This window comes from Mustelus asterias, chromosome 16 (assembly GCF_964213995.1).
Source record: "Mustelus asterias chromosome 16, sMusAst1.hap1.1, whole genome shotgun sequence".
NCBI classification, from domain to species: Eukaryota; Metazoa; Chordata; class Chondrichthyes; order Carcharhiniformes; family Triakidae; genus Mustelus; species Mustelus asterias.
The window spans coordinates 7,923,836-7,944,252 of NC_135816.1; the positions used below are offsets into that span (position 1 = coordinate 7,923,836).

The following is a 20,417-nucleotide window of genomic DNA, read 5'->3' on the forward strand; positions in this document are numbered from 1 at the left end:
AGATTGGAGATTGTCGATGCACAAAGCAGCCTGGTGCCCTCCTCTGTAAGTCAATGAAAGCTAACATGCAGCAGCAGCCAACAATTAGGAAGGTTAATGGTGTGGTGAAAACTTTGACAAAGGGTCATCTGGACTCGAAATGTCAGCTATTTTCTCTCCTTACAGATGCTGCCAGACCTGCTGCGATTTTCCAGCGTTTTCTCTAATGGTGTGCTAGCCTTTTTTGCAAGAGGATTTGTTTATATGAGTACTTAAGTTTTTTTTTCTAATTCTGTGGAACTTTGGAAAGGTCGCACCTAGAGTACTGTACGCAATTTTGGTCCCCTTTCGGAGCGATGTTATGGTTATTAAGGGAGTATAATGAAAGTTCATCAGACTTGTTTCTCGCATGGCGGGACTAACCTATGAAGAGAGATTGGGAAAAATGGACCTTTATTCTCTGGAGTTTGGAAGATTGAGAGGAAATCTTATTGAAACCTACAAAATACTTAAAAGAATAAATGGGGAAGATTCAGGTAAGATGTCTCTATAGGTTGAGGAGTCTAGAAACGGGGAACGCAATTTCAAAATAAGAGGCAAGCCACTGAGGACCAAAATGTGGAGATTTACTTTTTTACTCATAGGGTGATGAATCTTTGGAAATGTGTACCCCAGGGGGCTGTGGAAACTCAGTTAGTGAGTACCTTAAAAACAGAATTGACAGATTACTAAATGCCAATGACATGAAAGGACATGGGGATAGTGAGGGAATGTTTTTGAGATAAATCATTAGCCATGATCGCGTTAATTGGCGGAACCTACTCAATGGGCTGAATGGCCTACTCCTGCGCTTATGTCCCAATATTCTGAATATCGAGGTCGTTGCAACATGAGCACAACATTTAGCACTATATTTACGGTGACGAATTTACTGACGCATCTGAAATCGTATTCGTTAATCCCTTAGTCTCGATGTATCATCACGGCAATCTTGGCAGGGCAGGTCAGTCAATCCGAATGCATGTCCGAGACGACCGTATGTGCAGACTAGAAACTCGAACTCAAGATTCAGAGCTCCAGGGCGGTCTGCAGTCACCGTGACACATCCGGGGGGCTGCCATCTACGTGGATAGCATGATCAGAGTGGTAGTCACATCGCAGCCTAAGGCCTGGAGACTGAGAGGGAATGCGTTACCAACATGAAGTCGAAGAGAACTAGGCACGTGGTCTCGGACACCCCCGAGGTGCCGTTCAGAAATCGATTCTATATTTTGCAAGCTCGTGGGGTGCTGGTTCCTCAAAATAACAAAACAACAAAATGCTGGTTCGTGGCAGCAGCAGTGGCTCGGTTGCACAGCAGGCCGGATGAAGAAGGGAAAATCAATAGTGATGGGGGATTCGTTAGTTAAAGTTAAAAGTTTATTTATTAGTCACAAGTAAGGCTTTACATTAACACTGCAATGAAGTTACTGCGAAATTCCCCTAGTTGCCACACTCCGGCACCTGTTCGGATCAATGTACCTAACCAACTGCAGCACCCGGAGGAAACCCGCGCAGACACGGGGAGAATATGCCATCTCTACACAGACAGTGACCGAAGCCGGGAATCGAACCCAGGTCCCTGGCACTGTGAGGCAGCAGTGCAACTACTGTGCCACCGTGTCGGAACGGACAAGCGTTTCTATGGCCATAGTGACTCCAAGATTACATGTTGACTCCCTGGTGCCATGATGAAAGATGTCACGGAGCAGCTGCAGGACATTCATCTGGGGTAGGGTGAATAGCCAGGGATCGTGATCTCCATTACTACAATAAGTTAGGTAGGAAGGGGCATGGAGTCCTACAATCAGATTTAAGGGAGTTAAGAAGATCTTTCGCAAGCAGGAGCTCACAGCCGGTAATTGAGTACAGAAATTGGAGGGAAAAGCAGATGAAAACGTAGCTGCAAAGATGGTGCAGAAGCGAGGGCTTTAGATTCTTGGGACACTGGAATTGGCTCTGGGGGAGATGGCACCTGTGTCAGCCTAATGGTTTGCACCTGTACAGAACTGCGACTAAATTCCTTCTTGAACTGTGTTAGTGCTGTCAACAAGGGTGTGGAAATAAAGAGGAAATATTGGAGAGGAATATCCAGATGCGCATAATACTGGGAGGGTTAGAAAGCACTAATATAAAGAATAGTGAGTTAATGTTGAAGTCGGAGTAAGTAATGACGTCTAAATTATGATTACTGCGCATGTTTGTGAATGCATGAAGTATAGTAAATAAAACTGGAGAGTTACAAGTGCAGTTTGCATTATGTAAACATTAGCTTGTGGCGACAACAGAAACCTGGCTCAAGGAAGGGCCGAATGGTGTATTCAATATTGCTGGTTACATAGTGTTCAGAACGAATAGCAAAGGGAAGGAAGAGGGATGGCAATATTAGTACAGGAGAGCATTGCTTTGTTCGATGAAGAGGGTGTCGCAGAGGGCACAAGGACGAAATCAAGTTGGCTAGATCTAAGGACAAAAAAGTGTGCCATAACGTTGATCTGTTGATCTATGGAGCACCCAATATTGAGAAGGAGCTAAAAGAACATTAATGGAAATTACAGAAAGTTGCAATTATTAAAGAGTAGTTACAATGGAGAGTTAATTAGCTGAATGTAGCCTGGGGCAGTGGCAGTGTACGGAGAGGAGTAAAAAATCCTAAATTGTATACAGCAGTACGTGTCCCATCCAACAAGCAAGGATGCATTGTTGGACCTGCTTCTTGGAAATGAGGTGGGCCAAGTAAACCAAGTATCAATGGGGGAAAACTTTGGAGACACTGATCATTGAAACTTAAGATTCAGGATGATAATCATAAAGGGTAATAGGTAATTAAGAGTAAAATAGCTAACGCGAGGAGACCCGATTTTAATGGGCAAGGACAGAGTTGGAAATAACTGCCGCTGAACAATGCACCTTCAAAGCAGATATGGTTTGGACACAGGCAAGACATATTCCCTTAAAATGTAAATGCAATACAGACAAATCCAGAGCTCCTTGGATGAAAAAGGATATAGAAATTAAGACAAGGAAGAAGAAGTGTGATTATGACAGGTGTCGCGTAGAATATACAGTTGAGAAGCACAGGACGCACAGAAGGGTCAGAAAGGAAGTGAAGAAAATACATCAGAGAAGCGAAGAGGGATAATTAGAAAAGACTGGCAGCCAACAAAAAGGGGAATCCCAAAGTCTTCTGTTGGCATATAAATATTAATGGGATGGAAAAAGAGTGGGGCCAATTCTGGACCTAAAGGTGCATTTAGAAATGGAGGTTGGGGACATGTATGCAGTGCTAAATGAATAATTTACATCTGTCTTTACCAAGAAGATGCTTCTCAGGCCATTGTGGCGGATGAGGAAACTGTGTCCCGAGATGGGTTCAAATTCAAAAGGAGGAAGTGTTCAAAAGGCTGTTGGTACTGAAAGTTGTCAGGGTACCAGGATTGGATGAGATGCATCAGGAGTAATGAAGAAAGTGAGAATGAAAATCGGGGGGGGGGGGGGGGTGCTAACCATACTCTTCCCGTCTTCTCCAAGCTCTGCTGATGTGGTCGGGGACTGTAGAATTGCAAATGTTATGCCCTTGCTCAAAAAAGATTGCAAAGATAGCCCCAGAAATTACAGACCAGTCGGTTTAAGATCAGTTGTTGACAAGCTTTAGAAACAACATTCGGGATAGAATTAATAGTCACATAGGAACATGTGGGTTGATTAGGGAGACACAACATAGTTTTCAAAAAGGGAAATACTGTATAACTGAGTTGCTGGAGTACTTTAAGGAGGGAACAGAAAGGGCTGATGATGGTAATGCTGTTTTTGTGATGTGCAGGGACTTTCAGAAGGTATTCAATACAGTGCCAGACAACAAACTTGTGAGAAAATTTATAGCGCATGGAATAAAAGGGACAGTAGCAACGTGGATGAAACACTGGCTGAATGATAGGTAGCAGAGGGTAATGGTCAATTGAATTTCTCAGAGCTTGAGAAAGATGTGTATTCTGTTGCCCACACATGTTTTGAGACACATGCTTTTCCTGATATATATTAATGATACAGATCTTGGTGTGCAGAGACGATTTCAAAGTTTGGGAATGGCGCCAAACTTGAAAGCACTGTTAACTGTGAAGAGGCTAGCGTAGAACTTCAAAAGTGCATAAATAAATTGCTGGAGTGGGCGGATAGGAGACAGATAAAGTTCACTGCGGAGAAGGATGAGGTGGCACATTTTGGTGGGTGGAACATGGAGAGAAAATATCAAATGAGGGGAATATTCTTAAGAGAGTGCTGGAGCAGAGGGTGCTAGCTGGAGGAGAAATCAGGCTATTGAGTTGAATGAACAGCAATGATCATGCTGAATGGCGGAGCAGGCTCGAATATCCTATTCCTGCTCCTAGTTTATCTGTTTATATGTTTAATTCAAGGCGTGATAAAATCGTTTTATGTACTCCAATTAATGTAATTAAAGTAACTTATATTGTAATACTTTGCGCATGATTGTGAATCCATTGCCATTGACAGATTTATTCTCGAGAAACGGATTTCCTTCCGTTTTTCTCTGTGCTTTTGTTCCTGGACCCTTTCTTAATATGCCACTTGTCTTCTCTAAGTACCCATCACCTTATTCGCCAGCTTGTCTTCATGATCTGCGTTAATTCCTTTCCGCTAGATTTCCTCAGATCTCAAAGAGCAAAGAACAAAGAAAATTACAGCACAGGAACAGGCCTTCGGCCCTCCAAGCCTGCACCGACCATGCTGCCCGACTTAACAAAAACCCCCTACCCTTCCGGGGACCATGTATTTGTCAAGACGCTCCTTAAAAATCGCTACCGTATTCACTTCCACTACCTTCCCCGGCAACGGGTTCCAGGCACCCACTACTCTCTGTGTAAAAAATCTGCCTCATACATCTCCTTTAAACCTTGCCCCTCGCACCTTAAACCTGTGCCCCCAAGTAATTGACTCTTCCACCCTGGGAAAAAGCTTCTGACTATCCACTCTGTCCATGTCTCTCATAATCTTGTAGACATCTATCAGGTCGCCCCTCAACCTCCGTTGTCCCAGTGCGAACAAACCAAGTTTGTCCAAACTCTCCTCATAGCTAATGCCCTCCATAACAGGCAACATCCTGGTAAACCTTTTCTGTGCCCCCTCCAAAGCCTCCACATCCTTCTGGTAGTGTGGCGACCAGAATTGAACACTATATTTCAAGTGCGGCCTAACTCAGGCTCTATAAAGCTGCAACATGCCTTGCCAATTTTTAAACTCAACCCCTCGGCCAATGAAGGCAAGCATGCCGTATGCCTTCTTGACTACCTTCTCCACCTGCATTGCCACATTCAGTGGCCTTTTTTACTTTTGCCTATCAATACTCATAAGGGTGCTGCCATTTACTGTATATTTCCTATCTGTATTGGACCTTCCAAACTGCGTTACCTCACATTTGTCCAGATTAAACTCCATTTGCCATCTCTCCGCCCAAGTCTCCAACTGATCATTATCCTGCTGTGTCCTCTGATGGTCCTCATCGCTATCCGCAAATCCACCAAACTTTGTGTCGTCCGCAAACTTACTAATCAAACCAGTTACATTTTCCTGCAAATCATTTATATATATTACAAACAGCAAAGGTCCCAGCATTGATCCCTGAGGAACACCACTTGTTGCAGCCCTCCATTCAGAAACGCACTCTTCCACTGCTACCCTCTGTCTTCTTTGACCGAGCCAGTTTTGTATCTACCTTGCCAGCTCACCTCTGATCCCATGCGACTTCACCTTCTGTACCAGTCTGCCATGACAGACCTTGTCAAAGGCCTTACTAAAGTCCATGTAGGCAACATCCACTGCCCTACCCTCATCAATCATCTTTGTCACTTCCTCGGAAAACTCAATCAAGTTCGTGAGACACGACCTCCCCTTCACAAAACCATGTTGCCTCTCACTTATTTCCAAGTGGGAATAAATCCTGTCTCGAAGAATCCTCTCCAATAATTTCCCTACCACTGATGTAAGGCTCACCGGCCTGTAATTACCTGGATTATTCTTGCTACCCTTCTTAAACAAGGGAACAACATTGGCTATTCTCCAATACTCTGGGACCTCCCCTGTAACCAGTGAGGGTACAAAGGTTTCTCTCAGGGACCCAGCAATTTCCTCCCTTGCCTCTCTCAGTATTCTGGGATATATCCCATCAGGCCCTGGAGACTTGTCTATCTTAATGTTTCTCAAGAACCCCAATACCTCCTCCTTTTTGATCTCAACATGACTCAAACTATCTACACATCCTTTCCCAGACTCATCATGCACCAAGTACTTCTCTTTGGTGAATACTGATGCAAAGTACTCATTTAATACCTCGCCCATTTCTTCTGGCTCCATGCATAGATTCCCTCCCTTGTCCTTGAGTCTCTTTCTCTTTTGAGTCTCTTGTCTCTTTCTGATATGCGCTAAATTTGACCCTATCTAAACTTAGAATGTAACTCCTTTGATAAAATACTTTCACTTTCTCGTTGGTAATGCGTGTATTTCTTAATGCAAAAGTATCAAGTGTGTGATTTTAGGATAATTATAGTCAGTTATGATCTTTATTATGGCAAGATATGGTACCAGTTATCTAGCCCATTTGAGCTCGTCAGTCAGATATGCAAGACCGATAACTGATGCATAGCTTTATTCTCTTGGAACTGTCGAAATTATTGATATATTGTTGATGGCTAATTCAATGAACGAACTCCGGTCAACGGTGAGTAAATGGGTCTGAAATGTAGATCAGCCAAGTTATATACCAATTGAGGAATAGGCTGGAGGGTCTGAATGGGCGACTCTGCCATTTGCGGCGACTGAATAGTTAGCGAGCCCATGATGGTGTCAATGTTTGGACTGAACTAATGTATTGCAGGACTGGAGGCGCATATCGACAGCAATGTATGAGAGCAACACGTGTCCTTCCTTCATTGGTGTTAGTGACATTTGTGATCAGCTGAGTTCACCACAATATTTCATCAGCTTGATGATGACATGGAAACATGTTTCATTTGATTTTTTAATGCTTTTGCATTGAAATCAACTAACTTCTGAAACTGTCATTGCACGATCCTAATGAGACGAGGTCTGTATTCCTAGTTCAGTACCCTAACTAGGACTTGACAACACCTTCGAAAATGCTCAGTAAGGTTCAAATTGCAACAATTAAGTGCTTACCTCGTGGTATTCAGTGTTTTCCCTGCTGACAGAGTTTAAGGTTTTTTCGTGCTCGGAAATGACACATGAGCCAGTCATAATATCAATCATGGGTGCCTTCATACCATGCAACTTTGGAAACATAAAATCGTTCACGGTTGTATCTTGACACTTGTCATACCGAAATATTTGTGGGAGAGTTTCGTTGCCACGCGCCTCTGCATAATTGAGTGGTATTTGAAGGTTTACACTCGCCCTTTGAGTTCCATGGAGCGAGTCCTTCCGGAGAAAATGCGCCATTTTCCAACAGCAACAGTAACTGTTAGTTGCATTCCTATCTTTGTGAACCTTAAAACTAAGGATTACAATAGCCACAAGGAAAAGGGATGATGTTATACCAAAAAAGATCATCAAATAGTTTTTAAAATCAGATTGCCAAGGCTCAGATTTCCCCACCATGCCTCTATTAGATGCGCCTTCTGTAGTATCGTCCTGCACTGATACATGGATGATGGCTGTAACTGAAAGGGACGGGGTTCCATTGTCCCTCACCAAAATTACGATGTTTTGCCTGAGTGAATCTTTACGCGCAAAGCGGCGAACTGTCCAGATTTCTCCTGTTTCCGGAGCCGCCGTAAACAGGCCGTTATCAGTCGGCTGACGCAGGTGATAGGAAAGCTGAGCGTTCAAACCAGAATCGGCATCAGTGGCTGTCACTTTTGCAACCAAGTAACCCGATTCGACGGATCTTGGTATTGTTTCCTCTACCACTGATTCTTTATTTGGCAACGGCGACACGATCACGGGAGCATTGTCATTCTGATCGACGATGATCACATTCACAAGTGCATTACTGCTGAGAGGTGGCGAACCAGCGTCTCTTACCTTGACATGGAACTCAAAAGATTTTATATGTTCAAAATCAAATGAGCGCTGTGCAAATATCACACCACTGGCTGTGTTTATTGAGACAAATGAAGATGCCGGTGAACCATTTATCAGATTGTCGACAATGGAATACGACAATGCAGCATTTTCATTGGAATCTGGATCAAAGGCTGACACCGAGCCAATAGAGGAACCAATTACATTATTTTCTGTGACATACATGATGAGCGAATGTTGCTTAAAACGTGGCGCGTTGTCGTTTATGTCTGAGACTTGAACTCGGATGGTTTTCGTAGTCGACAAGGGAGGGGAACCAGTATCTGTACATGTAATGGTAATATTGTACTCTGGCACTTTTTCACGGTCTGTATCACTATGAGTGACCAATGTATAGTAGTTACTAGAAGAACTATTCAATTTAAAAGGTATATCTCTGGCGATTCGACAATAAACCTTCTGTCTGTTTGTAGAATCTCGGTCCGTAACCCGGAAAAGAGCTACTGCAGTGTTGGGAGACGCGTTTTCCTGGATACTGTTCAATGTCGATTTTGTTATTATTTCAGGATAATTATCATTGACATCAGTAACCTTTATCAGAACTTTACAGTATACGGGTACTGGGTGTGTACCTCTGTCCTTAGCTTGTATCAAAACCTGATAATTCTCTGTTTCTTCAAAGTCCAGAGGACCGGTTACTCTAATTTCTCCGTTTACCGAATTTAAACTGAATACTTCCCGAACTCTATCCGCAGTGTTCTCGCTCAAAGAATAAGTTACCTCACCATTAAGGCCTTCGTCCAAATCCACCGCAGTTACTTTAACAATCAATGTATTTTTACGCACGTTTTCCGCAGTGGTGATGTGATAGACGTTTTGTTCGCAAACTGGGGCATTGTCGTTTGCATCAATCACATTGATGTTAATCTGGGTGGTTCCGGATTTTTGTGGAATTCCTCCATCAAACGCTGTCAGTGTTAACCGATGTGTGGATTGTTGCTCTCGGTCTAGGGGCCGCTCCAGCACCAGTTCTGGGGTGCCAGTTAATTCGGTATCTGCCTGTGATTTCAAAGTGAAATACTCGTTTGGGCTCAGTTGGTAGGAGCGAACCATGTTGGTCCCAGCGTCCGCGTCCGTGGCGCCCTGGAGTGGAAAAGTCGTTCCAGCCGGCATCAGTTCCGAGATTTCTAAATGAACCTCTTTTCTCTGGAACACGGGCGCGTTGTCATTTAGGTCGAGAATCTCAATTTCTATACGATATAGCTGAAGCGGATTTTCAACCACAGCCTCCAGCATCAATACACATGTGAAGCTTTGTTCACAAAGCTCGTCTCTGTCTATTTTTTCTTTTATAAATAGAATTCCAGTTTTTAAATTGACATCTAAATATTGTATTTTATTTTCAGTTGCAATCCGAAATCCCCGTGCCATTAGCTGTTTAATGTCTAACCCCAGGTCCGAAGCGATATTACCAACAAAGTCACTAAGCTCCAGTTCTTCAGGAATTGTGTAGTGAATGTTCTCACAACATGAATATGCAACGCATATGAGTAGCACATAAAGAACGGGCCTTTTCGACACCCCGCTAGAAAGCAAGGAGGTCATTCTGAATCAAACTACAGCAAATATAACTGCCAGATTCTCCGATCAATTATAACCCCATTGAGATAGCGTCCATCACGGAATTGTTCATTACCTTGGTTAACGAGCTAAGCCGCTGTGCTTTCTTTAGAACACCGAATTGCCTTTTGTCCAGATCGCTGAGAATATTTGTGCAAATAGCCCTATATTTCCTCGGCCTTTGCCGAGTTACGAATGGAGAGCTTGGAAAGATCAATGCTATTCCTTTCTTCGACACTGCCCACTGTTTCGTGTAGGGGAAGTGGGGCTGGATCTCCAGTGGCATTACTTCACCTCATTGGTAGACAGCGACACAAAGAGACTCGGCCAATAATCGCACCACATAATCTTAAAGCAATAGTGCCTCTACCGAACACCGGAAGAACTGCGTTCTGTTATTAACGTTGTGCAACTTTAATTGACTTTGCCGGTTTATATTCCTGAGAAGATTTATTTTGTTTCCTCATTGAGGTGCAATTTTATTATAATATATTTGATGTATCAGAAAACCAGTTCTTTGGACAACTTTACTAATTTATTCTTCAAATGTGGGAGTATTGCAACCAGTTGAATTAATCTATGTATTCAAGTTACTTTGGTAGATCGATTAATATCATGTTTGATACATCAGAACAGTATAGTAAATAGTTTATCGGGACCGACAGGCCACTTTATTGGCTATATTTAAATAAAATTAGACTGAAGGATGTTCAACCATTAATATTGTGTTCTTTAAGTGAAGCATATCATTTTTTCTCACCCGTTCTTACGCGGAATTAACGCACGCTGCAAAAGGAAGGTCTAACATAACCTTGCAAGGGTACGCCGGGATGGACAGTCGAGGCGGTCTTGATGTAGCATCATCAAATTCCAAGAGTATATTACAAGTGCAAAATAGCGTCATCGGAAAACAACATGAAAGAAGAATTTTGTGGCAAGTGTTCCTCAGTTATACAGGTGTAATTTTTCAAAAGTCACTGTTCTATCAAATATTTGTTCATTAAATCTGCATCCCTGTTCACGCAACGCTCCCAACCTAGAGACAAGGGCTTCTACACTATGCAGAATATGCAAAGCAGATACGACATAATGGTCAAATATAAAATTATCAATCTGAACTTAGAGTCAGCCCTGACAATGCATATCTATTTACACGCAAGCATTTTCTTTAACATTCAAGATTACGCGTCTATTTGGTTCAAGTGTGTCTGGGCATGTCACTTTCATCAATCAAATCGTAGGAAACAATTTGTCAGTCAACAAAACCAAACGAAATGGAGCCTGATAACTGTTTGCACACAAAATTATTCTATTCTATATACATTTGGGGAATTAATCATCTTCCACATGCAAATACCTACCCAAAATAGGTTTAATTAGCTTCAGAATTCAGGGCTGCTGAGTTTGAATACGATGTGGATTTGGACTGGGGTGGGCATGGTAAGACGTCTCACAACACCAGGTTAAAGTCCAACAGGTTTATTTGGAATCACGAGCTTTCCGAGTGCTGCTCCTTCATCACGTGAAGGAGCAGCGCTCTGAAACCTCGTGACTCCAAATAAACCTGTTGAACTTTAACCTGGTGTTGCAGACTTCTTACTGAGTTTAAATACAATTAAGCTAAGGGAGAAGTTAGGTTAAAGAAATTCAGCATGTCCATTATGACTCGCATCAATTTTTATAGATGCGCCATAGAAAACATCCTTTCGGGTTGTGTCACAGCTCTGTATGGCTCCTGCTCTGACCAAGACAGCAAAAAAGTGCAAAGGGTTGTGAACGTAGCCCAGTCAATCACGCAACCCAACCTCTCATCCACTCACCGCGTCCACGCTTCCTGCTCCCTCGGAAAAGCAGCCAGCATAATCAAGGAACCCACGAAACCTGGACATCCTCTTTTCCACCTTTTTCCATCGGGAAAACGATACAAAAGTCTGTGGTCATGTGCCAACCGACTCAAGAACGGTATCTTCCCTGCTGCCATCAGATTTTTGAATGGACCTACCATATATTAAGCTGGTATTTCTGTGCACCCTAGCTTTGACTGTAACACTGTATTCTGCACCTAGTCCTTTCCTACTCCCCTATGTACTCTGGGAACTCTATGTTTTGTCTATATAATGTGCAAGAAATAATATTTTCACTCTATCCCCATACGTGTGACAATAATAAATCAAATCAAATCAAAGCAAGTCAAAATCTGAGAAAGTAACAACATTCGAATTTCTAATGTGACTAAACAAGACCCTTTGCATACCACGACAACTTCGTGAAACAAGCTTTCGTACAACATGAAGACCACTCGATTCCGTTCCCATGCAACTTACAAACTCAATCTATTTCGCAAATCGATGCATGGTCATCCATTGCTTTCCGCTTTCCTCTCCCCGTCCAGACTACTTAGACTCTTTACTCTAACAGTAGGTTGCTCAATCCATCTATTTTCTGTTTCCACTGGCACTTTTTGACAACAGCATCCTGCTTCCATTTGATTTTTTGGATCCCTCATTGCTCTGGTCTACTACTTTCGGTTGCCGTTAATTCACGACCTTGTTAAATATATAGAATGCTCAGGAAGCTTGACAGGATAGATGTTGAGAGGTTTCTTCCCCTTGTCGGAGAGTCTATCGACAAAGGGCAAAATCTCAGAGTAAGGGGTTGCCCATTTAAGACAGAGGTGAGAAGCAACTTATTTTCTCAGAAGGGAGTGAAACTGTGGAATTCTTCACCTCAGACGGTTGTAGATGTTAGGTCATTGAGTATGCTCAAGGCTGAGATAGACAGATGTTTTATTAGTAGGTGAATCAAGGGTTATGGGAATAAGGCGGGAAAGTGGAGTTGAGGGTTAGTATTTCACATCAGCCATGATCTCATTGAAAGGTGGAGCAGACTCGATGGGCCAAATGGCCTACTTCTGCCCCTGCGTCTTATGCTCTTACGTTGTCATCTCTTCAGAAAACACATGCAGGCGTAAATTTATTCCAGTGAACTGTTGACTTTGGGGAGAAAGTTACCCTATTTTGGGCTGAGAAGAGTTATTGACTTGTAGAGCAACCTTTATTTTCGAAGCAACTTTCCAGAATCTATCACCTGCTGGATTGCTGTTGAACCCGAAATTTGCTTTGCTTCGTCGGGTACATTGCCCGCTAGTCTGAGGCATGTTTCACTCCACAATTTGAAAGTTCCGTTCCATTCAGGCTGACTTTACTTGTGATGCTCACCCTATCAATGTTTTACTGCTATCTGTATACGTCACACACCCCTCCCCCCGCCCCACAACACCCCCCCCCCCCCAACCCTCCCCCCGCCCCCCTGCGCTAAAATAGTACTTTTCCACTTCTATTTTGAAGCGATTCCAATAGATTTCACTTCGAGGAGCAGTTGCCTTGAGCTGATTCTTTCAGTTGCTTCTGCAGATCCAGATCAATAGTCCACCTCCCACACTCCAAGGCTTGGAAAACCCTACTCTCACTGCTGGATGGACTCAGTGTTGGCAATTTAAGCCCAGCTTGCTGAACCCAGCCATCAGCGCTATGCTATCATTCTCTCGCACTTGTCTTCTGTCCCAAGCTCGTCCTCAATAATAACTTCAAAATATTCCTTCATATTTCGCCGATGGCAACAACCATGTTATCTTGAATGTTGTCGGCGCACCATATTGCATTTTACAACTAGTTATTTTCACTTCTTCTTTGAGATGTTCTCATTCGGTTCAATGAGTGAATCCATTTCACGAGTGATTCAAATCTTCAACTCAACCAGCTCCTTGACTTCTGACTTCTGCTCGCTCTAAATTTTAATTACAAATTCAAGATTACTACCTTGACCTCTTCATCTGAGGGAGCCTTATTAATCTTACTAATTACGAACGAGGATTAAATGCAAGCCATCCATGTGAGGGGAACCAACGCAATGGAGTCGTAGTAAGAATAACACAGTGAACGGGATTGGCACTGAGACAGCAACAAAAAGCGAGGGCTCAGATGGCTGTTTTGCCTGCCCACTGTCAGAGTTTGGTGACATTTACTCAGAACTGGAGAAAAACTGACAGTGGGAGAGGAAGGATCCAGTTGACGTGGTCTACCTAGGTACCAACGACAAAGGCAGGGCGGGGAAGGAGATTATGCATAGGCAGTATGTAAAAAGTAGAAGGAAGCAGCAGAACCTCAAAGGTAACAGTTTCTGGATAAGTCCATGAACTACATGCAAATTCCATAACGCAGCTAAGATTAGAAAAATGAACGCATGGCTCAAAGTCTGGCGTGGGCAAAGTGGGTTTTGCTTTCCGGGCTGCTGGCACCTGTGCCGGCGAATTTGGGATCTGTAATATTGAGACAGTCTACACTGGACGATTTGGGACTGATATTCTATTTAGTCGAATAACTCGGGATTGGAGAATGATTTAAAATAAATAGTGGGATCGAGAGCTCAAATTCTGGAAGATGTGCAAACCAACAAGGAAATCGGGAAAGGTATTAAGATGGAAAATAATAAACAGACCAACGGGATAGCGAGTACATGTCTAGGATTAAGTCAGAAGATAAGGCCAGCGGTTACAAACATTTAGGACAAAGTTAAATGTATTGTATCTAAATTAATTACCTTTGGAAACAAAAGATATGAACTGATAGTGCAAATAGAAATAAATAAGCATGATTCTACAACAATTACAGAGACATGGCAGCAGAATGGCAGATATTGGGATCTGAATTTGGACAGGTAAATGGCATTTAGGAAGGAGAGGAAGTTAGTGAAAGGTGGCTCTGTAAATTACAACTGTATTAGAGATGGATGACCTAAATTCAGGAAACCAAAATGTTTAAGCTGTTTTTGTTGAGACGAAAAACAATAAAGGCTAAAATTGACTTGTGGGAGTGTTATACAAGTACCCTCATTGTAACTACGTTATAGAGTATAAAAAAGGAGATAATCAGAGCGTTTCAGAAAGGTAGAGTTACAATAATTGGAGATTTTAATTTACAGATAGGCTGAAAACAGCAAGTGGAAAAAAAGTAGCACATATGATGAGTTCAGAGAATGTTTTAGGGAAAGTTCTAAGAACAGTACTTTCGGGAGCCAAACAGAGAGCAGGCTATACTAGACCTGGTACTGTGCAACACGAAGTGATTAATTGAATTTCCCATAGTGAAGGCACCCCTGGGCAGTAGCCATCATGACAGGAATACAGGAGTAAGGATGTGTTGTTGCAATTGTACCAGGCCTTGGTGAAGCCACACCTGGATTCTGGTCTCCTTTTCTGAGGAAGGATGTTTTTGCTCTCGAGTTGGTGCAGCAAAGGTTCACCAGGCTGATTCTGGGAATGGCGGGACTGATGTATGAGGAGAGATTGACTCGGTTAGGATTGTTTTCGCTGGAGTTCAGACGAATGAGGGGAGGGAGAATCTCATAGAGACTTAAAAAATTCTAATAGGACGAGAAAGGATAGAGGCAGGAAGGATGTTCCCGATAGCAGGCGTGCCCAGAACAAGGGGTCATAGTCCCAGGATACAGGGTAAACCATTTAGGACGGAGATGGGGAGACATTTCTTCACGCAAGGAGTGGTGAGCCTGTGGAATTCCTTACCACCGGAAGTAGTTGATACCAGCACGTTGAATGTATTCAAGAGGCGGCTCGATACAGCACTTGGGGCAAATGGGATCAAAGGTTATGGGAAGAAAGCAGGATTAGGCTATTGAGTTGGATGATCAACCATGATCATGATGAATGACGGAGCAGGCATGAAGGGCCGAATGGCCTCCTATAAGACCATAAGACCATAAGGAGCAGAATTAGGTCACTCGGCCCATCGAGTCTGCTCCGCCATTCAATCATGGCTGATTATCTTTCTCATCCCCGTTCTCCTGTCGATTCCCCATAATCCCTGATCCCCCTATTAATCAAGAGCCTATCTATCTCTGTCTGAAAGGCACTCAATGACCTGGATTCCATAGCCTTCTGCGGCAAAGAGTCCACAGATTCGCCACTGTCTGGCTGAAGAAATTCCTCCTCAACTCTGTTTTAAAGGATCGTCCCTTCCGCCTGAGGTTGTGCCCTCTGGTTCTAATTTTTCCCACTCATGGAAACGTCCTCTCCACGTCCACTCTATCCAGGCCTCGCAGTATCCTGTACGTTACAATAAGATCCCTCCTCAACCTTCTAAACTCAGTGTTCAGACCTAAAGTCCTTAACCGTTCCTCAAACAACAAGCTTTTCATTCCAGGGATCATTCTTGTGAACCTCCTATGGACCTTCCCAAGGCCAGCACATCCTTCCTTAGATATGGGGCCCAAAACTGCTCATAATACTCCAAATGTCGTCTGACTAGAGCCTCCTGCTCCTATCTTCTATGTTTCTATGTTTCTGTGATTGAATTTTACATTCAATTTCAGGGAGAGAACCATGGGTCGAAGATTAATATATTAAACAAAAAGAGAGACAATTATGAGGTCATGAAAACATATCTAGCCAAAGTGAACCGGCAAATGATGCTACTCAATAAACAGGAAGATAGTAAGATGAGTTGAGGAAGTGAGAGGCCTTGGAGTGTATGACCGCCGATCCTTGAAAGTGGCAAAACGGTGGGCAAGGTGGTCAAGACAGCATATGCAACATTTCCCTTTATTTGGCGAATTATTGAATGCAAAAGCAGGGATGTAATTATTGAACTGTATAAAACACTGGTTAAACTACAGCTGCAGATGTGTGATCACTTCTCGCCATCATTTACAGGAAGGACATAATTGTTCTGTTGAGAGTGCAGAGAAACTTTACACGAATTTTGCCAGGGCTTGAAACCTACAGCCTGAAGAGAGACTGGATATGCTGGAGTTGTTTTTCTTTGAAGATATGATGCTATGGGTGACGAATTTAAACATGCGATCTTCTGAGTGGCCTATGTAGCGTATATAGGAGAGACATGTTTCCCCTAGCTGTGAGGTCAATTACCCAGGAGTATCGAGTTAATGTGATTTGTAGAAGGATGAGAGTGGACATGAGGAAACAAACATTCATCCAGAGAGTGCTGGGCATCTGATGCTCACTTCCTAAATTGGTGTTTGAAGTTGAACAAAGAACAAAGAACAAAGAACAGTACAGCACAGGAAACAGGCCCTTCGGCCCTCCAAGCCTGTGCCGCTCCTTGCTCCAACTAGACCAATATGGTTTGTATCCCTCCACTCCCAGGCTGCTCATGTGACTATCCAGATAAGTCTTAAACGATGTCAGCGTGTCTGCCTCCACCACCCTACTTGGCAGCACATTCCAGGCTCCCACCACCCTCTGTGTGAAAAACATCCCTCTAATATCTGAGTTGTACTTCGCCCCTCTCACCTTCAGCCCGTGACCCCTCGTGATCGTCACTTCTGATCTGGGAAAAAGCTTCCCACCGTTCACCCTATCTATCCCCTTTATAACCTTGTACACCTCTATTAGATCTCCCCTCATTCTCCGTCTTTCCAGGGAGAACAACCCCAGTTTACCCAATCTCTCCTCATAGCTAAGGCCCTCCATACCAGGCAACATCCTGGGAAACCTTCTCTGCACTCTCTCTAACACTTCCACATCCTTCTGGTCGTGTGGCGACCAGAACTGGACGCAGTACTCCAAATGTGGCCGAACCAGCGTTCTGTACCGCTGTATCATTAGACTCCAGCTTTTATACTCCATACCCGGTCCTATAAAGGCAAGCATACCATATACCTTCTTCACCATCTTCTCCACCTGTGTTGCCACCTTCAAGAATTTCTGGACTTGCACACCTAGGTCCCTCTGTGTTTCTATGCTCTTGATGGCTCTGCCATTTATTGTATAACTCCTCCCTACATTATTTCTTCCAAAATGCATCACTTCGCATTTATCTGGATTAAATTCGATCTGCCACCTCTCCGCCCAATTTTCACTCCATCGTTTAAAAAGTGCCTGGATCTGCATCTGAAGTGCTGTAATCCGCAAGGCTACTAACCAGGTGCTGAAAAGAGGGAGTAAGTGGCACGATTCCTTTTCTCTTTCCTGGCCAAGCACACACCTTGGGCTGAATGGCCTCTTATTGCGCTGTAACTGTGCGATATTCTGATAGTTCTGATACTGTAAAGCAACGAGTTGGCAGATGGATTGAACAAGTATTTTGCATCGGTCTTCACTGTGGATGATGCAACTAACATTTTATTAATAACTGTAAATCACGGAATGAAAGGGATGGAAGACAGTCAGGAAAATTACCATAATCAGAGAAGCAGTAATGAGCAAATTGTTGGAAATTGGGGCTGAAAATTCTTTCTGTCCTGATGAACTTCATCCGAGGGTCTTAAAATAAATGACAAGTGAGATAATGGATGCGTTGGAATCAACTGTGGCAAATCGCTGCCAATGGAGGCAAATGTGTGTTATCCATTTTGGACATGGAAGGGATAGAAGTGAGCACGTTGCAATTGGCGAAAAGCTAAAAGCATTACGTTTGCAAATGGACTTCGTGGTCCATTTGCAAATATCATCATATGGACAAGCACATAAAATAATCAGAAAGGGTAATTGAATACTTACCTGCCTTATATGTGCAGTACTAAAACACAAGTGGTAGATGTTCTACTAGAGCAGTCCAAAGCCGTGGTTAGACCACACAGCAAAATATTAGTAATACTGAGCACCTGACTTTGGAACGGTTCTAATTTCTTTGGAGAGAATAGAATGTAAATTGATCAGAATTTCTATAAAATTATGACAGGAGATTGTGCAAACTATGCTTCCTGAAATTAAGAAGGTACCAGTGACTTGATCTATATTTTCAAGGTGCTCGGGGACTGTTATGATAGTTAGAAATAAAATATTCCCAACGGGCATTGAATCTGGAACTGGGACCACAGTCTAAAAGTGTGTCCAGCTTTCTATGAGTGAAATGAAGAAGAATTTCGACATGGATAGGGGAATAGAATATATAACACTTTTCGAAAAATGGGAACTGATGTTACCTCAGTTGTTAAATTTTCATCTAGGATTGATAGATTTTTTTAGCCAAAGATCTATGGGGCGATATGGGACACATTTGCTGGTTTATGCCAGATAGAACATAGAACATTGAACAGTACAGCACAGAACAGGCCCTTCGGCCCACGATGTTTTGACGAGCTTTATCTGAAACCAAGGTCAAGCTATCCCACTCCCTATCATCCTGGTGTGCTCCATGTGCCTATCCAATAACCACTTAAATGTTCCTAAAGTGTCTGACTCCACTATCACTGCAGGCAGTCCATTCCACACCCCAACCACTCTCTGCGTAAAGAACCTACCTCTGATATCCTTCCTATATCTCCCACCACGAAACCCTATAGTTATGCCCCCTTGTAATAGCTCCATCCACCTGAGGAAATAGTCTTTGAACGTTCACTCTATCTATCCCCTTTATCATTTTATAAACCTCTATTAAGTCTCCCCTCAGCCTCCTCCGCTCCAGAGAGAACAGCCCTCGCTCCCTCAACCTTTCCTCATAAGACCTACCCTCCAAACCAGGCAGCATCCTGGTAAATCTCCTCTGCACTCTTTCCAGCACTTCCACATCCTTCTTATAGTGAGGTGACCAGAACTGCACACAATGTTCCAAATGTGGTCTCACCAAGGTCCTGTACAGTTGCAGCATAACCCCACGGCTCTTAAACATCAACCCCCTGTTAATAAAAGCGAACACACTATAGGCCTTCTTCACAGCTCTATCCACTTGAGTGGCAACCTTTAGAGATCTGTGGATAGAGACCCCAAGATCTCTCTGTTCCTCCACAGTCTTCAGAACCCTAACTTTGACCCTGTAATCCACATTTAAATTTGTCCTACCAAAATTAATCACCTCACATTTATCAGGGTTAAACTCCATTTGCCATTTTTCAGCCCAGCTTTGCATCCTATCGATGTCTCTTTGCAGCCTACAACAGCCCTCCACCTCATCCACTACTCCACCGATCTTGATGTCATCAGCAAATTTACTGATCCACCCTTCAGCCCCCTCCTTTAAGTCATTAATAAAAATCACAAAGAGCAGAGGACCAAGCACTGATCCCTGTGGCACTCCGCTAGCAACCTGCCTCCAATCCGAAAATTTTCCACCCACCACCACCCTCTGTCTTCGACCAGACAGCCAGTTACCTATCCAATCGGCCAACTTTCCCTCTATCCCACACCTCCTCACTTTCATCATAAGCCGGCCATGGGGGACCTTATCAAACGCCTTACTAAAATCCATGTATATGACATCAACTGCCCTACCTTCATCAACACACTTAGTTACCTCCTCAAAAAATTCTATCAAATTTGTGAGGCATGACTTGCCCTTCACGAATCCGTGCTGACTATCCCGGATTAATCTGCATCTTTCTAAATGGTTGTAAATCCCATCTCTAAGGACCTTTTCCATCAATTTACCAACTACCGAAGTAAGACTAACCGGACTATAATTACCAGGGTCATTTCTATTCCCTTTCTTAAACAGAGGAACAACATTCGCCATTCTCTAGTCCTCTGGCACCATCCCCGTGGACAGCGAGGACCCAAAGATCAAGGCCAAAGACTCTGCAATCTCATCCCTTGCCTCCCAAAGAATCCTAGGATATATATCATCAGGCCCAGGGGACTTATCGACCTTGTGTTTATTCAAAACTGCTAGGACATCCTCCCTGCGAACATCTATTTCCTCCAGCCTATTAGCCTGTAACACCTTCTCTTCCTCAAAAACATGGCCCCTCTC

General features: G+C 43.3%; 2 protein-coding genes across 3 annotated transcripts in view; both read right to left on the reverse strand.

Annotated features, from left to right (window-relative positions):
- Positions 1–20,417, reverse strand: part of LOC144505630 (protocadherin beta-16-like) — a 129,176-nt gene that overhangs the window by 65,750 nt on the left and 43,009 nt on the right. The gene's annotated exons all lie outside the window — the stretch shown is intronic.
- LOC144505564 (protocadherin-10-like) lies at positions 7,198–9,678 on the reverse strand. Its single transcript, XM_078231687.1, has one exon. The coding sequence runs from the start codon at positions 9,676–9,678 to the stop codon at positions 7,198–7,200; it is 2,481 nt and encodes an 826-aa protein (XP_078087813.1).

Coding starts and splice junctions, on each gene's coding strand:
- LOC144505564 (XM_078231687.1), bottom strand. CDS start 9,678: ATGACCTCCTTGCTTTCTAGCGGGGTGTCGAAAAGGCCCGTTCTTTAT.